The sequence below is a fragment of the Hipposideros armiger genome, unplaced genomic scaffold (genome assembly GCF_001890085.2).
Source record: "Hipposideros armiger isolate ML-2016 unplaced genomic scaffold, ASM189008v1 scaffold_426, whole genome shotgun sequence".
In the NCBI taxonomy this organism is placed as follows: Eukaryota; Metazoa; Chordata; class Mammalia; order Chiroptera; family Hipposideridae; genus Hipposideros; species Hipposideros armiger.
In genome coordinates, this window is record NW_017731776.1 from 739706 (window position 1) to 746225 (window position 6520).

The following is a 6520-nucleotide window of genomic DNA, read 5'->3' on the forward strand; positions in this document are numbered from 1 at the left end:
TGGGATTCCTAGCTTATGATCCAGAGGAGCTTGAGGCTGGGGTTCAGGAGCTCCAAGTGCTGGGGGATGCAACCTGGGGGAGGGGGCTACTGTGACCACATCAGCGGCAGGAACACTTACATGCCACCATCACAGGATAGGGCACCTGGTGCCAGGTGTACTGCAGCAGCAGCAAAGGTACACGGTCTGGCGCCAGCCCAGGCCCAACCAGCAGCTTGATGTGCGGCAGGCAGATAATACCCGGCGGCCAAGAGCAGCCGCGTGGGAATGTTTGTGATGAGTGTGGCGTGCCCAGTGGGGCTAGGACACCAGGCCCATGTTCACCAGCCAGTGTCAGAGAGTGTGCTTCGCCTCCTCCTGCAGCTCTAGGGCGCTGCTGCTGGGGTAGCGCTCTCCAGCAGACAGCATGGGCAGTGCTAATGGGCCAGCTGGCGGCGGTAGCACACGGCGTGGTCAACCAGTGTGTACAGCTGCGCGGGCCCCGGTCCGCCACCATCCATCCAGAAGGGGTCGTAGAAGGAGGCTGCAGCGGATGCGGTAGCAGCAGCTCCAGGCGCACGTGCTTTGGCTTGGATACGTTCTGGTAGTCGCGGCTAGTCACCTGCTACAGGCTCCCAGGGCGCGCCGCTTATTCCTCTGCGGCCGTCAGGAGCAGCAGTCGGAGCAAAGGGAGGAGGTGGTGCCAGGGGCGCGCTGGAGCTGGGCGTGACTATGCGCCCTTCCTGCCTGCTCTGCGGCGGGGCTTTCTGTAATCGCCTCGGTCCTCTCCTTCCCCTGGGCCTCTGCTATCATCTCAGCTGCTCAGCCTCACCACTGCTGGGAGCTCTTTGCTCTAGTATTAGGACAGCTCTTAAAGAGCCTGCCCCAGGAGGGCTGGGGCTCCCAAGGAAAAGAGGGAGGATAGTGTGTAAGGGATCTCAGGGGCTTTCAGAGTTCAGGCATGCCACATTTGTGAGTCCAGGATTCTGGGAGTCCATGTGTGCATTACTTTCATACAGGGTGCTTTGTGGACCTGTAGCTATCAATGATTATAAAATCCCACCACACGAATCTAGAATCCTACAGTACTGCCCTTCAGTGATCATAAGATTCAACAATTCTAATTTCTGAATTAAATTCTGATAGGTCTGAATTCAGGTTTGGAGAGTGGGTATGATTCCTAATATCTTCAGTGAATCTCTGCTTCCCCAAATTTGGGGATGCTCTGGATCTGGGGTGAGCGACATCAGGCTTTAAGGAAGCACCTCTGAGCACTGGTGAAAATCCCAGGGGCCTGGAGCAGCCAGTTCCAAAGAGTCCCTTTCCTAGCTCCTCAGGCCTTGAATGCAAGTCCTGGCTTCATCAGCATCTCCTCAGACAATTTCCTCTCTTTTACCAGTCTTTTTGACATTCTCACCACTCTCCCAGCTTCTAGAAATACTTCACACACAGTCCCTACTTCCCTCTTCTCTCCCTGAACTTGCAGACTTTTTGCCCCCGCTAGTCCAGTTTACCATCACCCTCCTTGTTGCTAATTCCAATGTCCCTTGCTCCCCAGGTGCTAGCCTCTAACGCTCTGGAAGCATTTGGCCATGTGGCCCCCTCCCAAGAGGCCAGGCCAGACCCCCATGAGTGAATCCATTCACCAAGACCGATTAACCTCCTTGGCTCTTACCTGGACAAGAGGCTCTTAATGGGTCATTAAATCACGCTCTTTCTGTCCATCCCTTTTACCCCAGGCCATAATAAACTAATTACAAAAGGAGCAGGTCATGACCCTGCTCTAGAATTTTCATTAGTTTCCCCATTGCTCTCAGGCTAAAGCCAGACTCTGGACAGGCACATAAGCCATCCAGTCTCCAGCCAGACTGAACCCCTGGACTAAGCTTTGGGAAGCTGATGGGTCTCGGGGTTCTCAGAGCCTGGGGGAGGACTCCTATCTGAAGTCTGCAGAAAATGGATTCATATTCTTGTTTTCTAGCCTGGACACCTCATTCCAGACTAGGAATCCTTTCTGAGCTTGAACTGGAGCAGGGATGGGGGCGGAGTCATCAGGCAGGGCCAGAAGAAATGGGAGTGCCAAGGATGGGCTAGGCCCTGGGCATGGAGGGGTTAACTACAAAGCGAATCTGAGAGAGCGAGATCAATGGGTTTCCCACTGCAGAAAGAAGCAGAAGCAACGCAGAGAGGCAGAAAAGAGCCAGGCAGAAGAGCATGCCACCTGGGGAAAGCAGGGGCTGAGGACGAGGTAGCCATTGGGCACTCCAGAGGGACTGCCCAAGTCCCACTCGGCAGAGGAGGGGCCTTAAAGGAGAAGAGGGAGAGGTGAGAGGCAGACGTCTACCTGCAGGGAGGCATCACAGGGCGGCCACTGAGCCAAGAGGGAGCCTCAGCCTGGCTGGTTCACCCAAGATCAAGCGGGGAACCAGTGTCCAAGGTCAAGGTGGGTGTTGCCCATCCTGCACTTCGGGGGTCTTCTGCATGCTGGGTGCTGGGGGGGGGTATGCAAAGTATCACCTTCCTTCCCTCCCCTCTGCCTGGCCCCCTTGCCCTTAACTTGTCCCCCATCCCAGAGGTCCCAGGCTTCTGGGGGATGCACAGGTAGGAGCCGATGTAGGCTATGAGGTGGGGTGGGAGTGAGGGTGGACACAGCTTGCACAAACGCACACACGCAGGTTGTCAGAGGCACCACCTGTTACAGACTCTCAGATGAGTGCTGTAGCCTGGGAGTCAGAGTACCAGGATGGCAACAGCCCCAGATCTGCCACTCAGTGTGTGATCTTTAGCCTCCCATGTCCCCTCTGAGCCTTGATTTCCTCATGCAGAAAGGGGGCAGTGACCTATATGGTTTCCCCAGCTGTGCCACTGTGGGCTCTCACTAAACGACTCTCCAGTGATGCAGGGGTGTCACCCATGTATTGCTGACCTTGACCCATGTCCAAGAGTCTTCCCTGAGCTTCGGATCCCCATTGAGAAATAAGGAAAATATACAGGCTCCTGGGGTTGGAGTTGCCCTTCCCCTCACCCACCATGTCTTTGCCCCACTCTGCCTGTGTCTTTAGGTGTCCATCAACTCCCTAATCAGCCCTTCACACACTGGGCTATGGGGCTGTTCCCTAGGAAACAGAAACCCACCTCAGACACCAATGTGACTTGTGTCAGGAGCTTGCACAGTGGGTCTCAGTGATAACTTTCAGCTCTGTCCCCCACTCCCACTCTCATGAGCTTCTAGCCCAGGAGACCTAGCCAGGCCCAGGCTGGGGGAACTAGACCCCTGGGTCCAGTGACCAGACCTGGGGGCCACTGCCTGAGGACTCCAGCTTCTCTTCCCCAGGTGACCATCAGATGGGGAGATGGCTGATACCCAGAACATTTCGCTAGACAGCCCAGGGAGTGTGGGGGCCGTGGCAGTGCCTGTGGTCTTTGCCCTTATCTTCCTGCTGGGCACAGTGGGCAACGGGCTGGTGCTGGCGGTGCTGCTGCAGCCCGGCCTGGGTGCCTGGCAGGAGCCAGGCAGCACTACGGATCTGTTCATCCTCAACCTGGCAGTGGCGGACCTCTGCTTCATCCTGTGTTGCGTGCCTTTCCAGGCCGCCATCTACACACTGGACGCCTGGCTCTTTGGGGCCCTTGTCTGTAAGGCTGTGCACCTGCTCATCTACCTCACCATGTATGCCAGCAGCTTCACGCTGGCTGCCGTCTCAGTGGACAGGTGCGCTGTGCCTGGGACCTGGCTGGGTCTGGGCTAGGGAGGGAAGACCTGAACAGATACTCCTTAGCCTTAGGAAAGAGGGAATGGGGGACCAAAAAAGATGAGAGGGAGAAAAGTAACAGGTCTTTGGCCAGCACCATCCAGTCTCTGCGCACCTGCAGGGTGCGTTTGAGGGGACCATCTTGCTCTCCCCTCAACTTCATTGTGAGCTTCCCCAGGACATCTCTGCGTCTCAAGTGTGTCAGCACAGGGCCTGGTACCTAGTACATGCTCTGTGAGTATGAAATGAATGGCAAAAGGAACACACGAATGAATTCAGGTATTTTATTAACGCCCACACCTGGTCCAGGTTGTGGTCATACCTGCTTTCACGGCTTGAGACTTGGGGTCGAATCCAGGCTCACTCTCTAGCTGATGACCTTGGCCAAGTCACTTCTGTCTGTGCCTCCGACCCCGCCTTGCTAGGTGCCAGGCACTGCTCTAAGCGCTTCGTGCATTAGCTCTTTTAATCACCACCATCCCGGGAGGAAGGTCACGCGGTCACCCCCATTGTTCCGACGCAGAAATCAAGGCCACCAGCCCCCAGGTCCCTGGCGCATCGCCTCCGCAGGGGAGCGGATGCGGGCCGGCTGCCCGCCCGCCCGCCCGGCTGACCCAGTGCCCGCCCGCAGGTACCTGGCCGTGCGGCACCCGCTGCGCTCGCGGGCCCTGCGCACTCCCCGCAACGCCCGCGCCGCCGTGGGCCTGGTCTGGCTGCTGGCGGCGCTCTTCTCAGCGCCCTACCTCAGCTACTACGACACGGTGCGCTACGGCGCGCTCGAGCTCTGCGTGCCCGCTTGGGAGGACGCGAACCGGCGCGCCCTCGATGTGGCCACCTTCGCCGCCGGCTACCTGCTGCCCGTGGCTGTGGTGAGCCTGGCCTACGCGCGCACGCTGCGCTTCCTATGGGCGGCCGTGGGCCCCGCGGGCGCGGCAGCGGCAGCGGCCCGGCGCAGGGCCACGGGCCGCGCGGGGCGCGCCATGTTGGCGGTGGCAGCGGTCTACGCGCTCTGCTGGGGCCCGCACCATGCGGTCATCCTCTGCTTCTGGTACGGCCGCTTCGCGTTCAGCCCGGCCACCTACGCCTGCCGCCTGGCCTCGCACTGCCTGGCCTACGCCAACTCCTGCCTCAACCCGCTGGTCTACGCGCTCGCCTCGCGCCACTTCCGCGCGCGCCTCCGCCGCCTGTGGCCCTGCGGCCGCCGCCGCCGCCGCCACCGCGCCTGCTGCCCCCCGGGAGCCCGCCGCGCCCTGCGTCGCATCCACCCGGCGTCCTCGAACCCTGCGGGCTGCCCCGGGGACGCACGGCCTCGCGGGAGGCTGCCGGCCGGGGGCGACGGCGGCGGCTGGGGCAGGGAGCCCGGGGAGGAGCCTGCCCACGCCGGGAAGGCTGGACCAGCCCTGTCTGCCCGAGGACCGGAATAAACCTTGTCCGCCTCCACTCTGCTCGGTGTCAGTCTGTCTGTCATTCCACTTCCCTAAGGGCAGGACGCTACGAGGGTGTGGGGCCAACTGGGAGGAGCAGTGGCTGAGATGGGGCTTCAGCGCGGAGGACACCCCTGGACGGTGAAAATGGGTCGGTACAGCTTAGCGCAGCCTCCTAGGCGGGCAGCCCCCAGACTCTCGGTAGCCGGCCTAGCAGGAGGGCAGGCCCTCTGCCCATCCCTCCGGCTCCATCAGCAACTCCTGAGACCTGCTTCCTCCACCGCGCTTCACCAAGCCCCTTCTCCCTTTCAAGCCCTGTCCTGGGTTCTTTAATAGTAGCAACTAATATAGCAGATATTTATTAAGCACTTGCTATGTATTTTATGCGGAGCTACATTCTTCAATCTAATTATCAAAAACAGCTTTGCAAGGTCAATCTAATTTGTTCCATTTTACAGATGAAGAAATCAAGAATCAGAGAAGTTTAGTGATTTGCCCAAGGTCCCATAACTAGTGTTTGGCAGAGGTTGGATCCAAACCCACTGCTGTCTAACGTTTTCTATTCAGTGGAACCTCCATCTCCACCTCTGGGGCCTCTGCCTTCAGTTCCCATAGTTTCCAAGGTTTGTCTTGGTTCTTCCTGATTCTGCATCAGCCCTCTTCCCCAAACCCACAGCTTCCACACCCAACTGAATGCTCTGGAAACTTCAGAGAACTCCCAGGTCCCTTAGGAAAGTTCTATTCAGGTACGCAGGCCAGTGGGCCCTGATGGGCTTCTAGTCCTAGGCCTGACCCAAGCCCCTTGCACCATTCCTCAGCCATTTAGTGCTCCTGGCTCAGGAGAGACACTGAGCCACACTCGGGCCCCAGCTGGCCTCCCAGCAGCCCTGGCTGCCCTGAGGTCCCCTCCCTCCCTGTACCTGCACACAGCTGGGGTAGTCTGTGGCTGCGGAAACCTCCTAATTAACCAATAAATCAGTCTCAGTGGTTGCAGAGCTGCCTACTTCCCTCCCTTCCTCACCACACGCCAATAATGTTTATTAGCTTCTGGCTGAGGCCTGAGACCTTTCGGCCTCTGTGTCTCCCCAGCACACCTCTTGGTTGTTGGGCACCCTGGGAAGGCCCGTCCCTGACAGTAGGCAGCTGCCGAGGCCTCATCATTGCCTGCCACCTGCCACAGACCCAGGGATCAGAATGGCAATCACCCTTCACAGGGGGAGGCTGTGACCCAGCTGGGAGAAGCAACTGCTACAAGGGCCCCCACAGGGGCCTGACACCTGGTCCAGTGTTCTTTCTCCCATGTCTCTGCCAAGGTTTCCATAGCTGACTCAGGCTGCAGCAGTAGAAGTGTTCCCCGGAGGGCAG

At 58.8% G+C, this 6520-nt stretch overlaps 1 protein-coding gene across 2 annotated transcripts; it reads left to right on the forward strand.

The window, feature by feature from the left end:
• Positions 1 to 2049: 2049 nt before the first annotated feature.
• On the forward strand, positions 2050 to 5174 carry GALR3 (galanin receptor 3). Of its 2 annotated transcripts, XM_019664574.1 has the most exons (3): positions 2050 to 2422; positions 3314 to 3691; positions 4363 to 5174. In XM_019664574.1, the coding sequence occupies exons 2-3, from the start codon at positions 3333 to 3335 to the stop codon at positions 5153 to 5155; spliced, it is 1152 nt and encodes a 383-aa protein (XP_019520119.1). In that variant the 5' UTR covers positions 2050 to 2422; positions 3314 to 3332; the 3' UTR covers positions 5156 to 5174. The 2 variants fall into 2 exon arrangements, with proteins under 2 accessions (XP_019520119.1, XP_019520120.1); XM_019664575.1 differs by lacking the exon at positions 2050 to 2422 and having other exon boundaries at positions 2695 to 3691.
• Positions 5175 to 6520: the final 1346 nt, after the last annotated feature.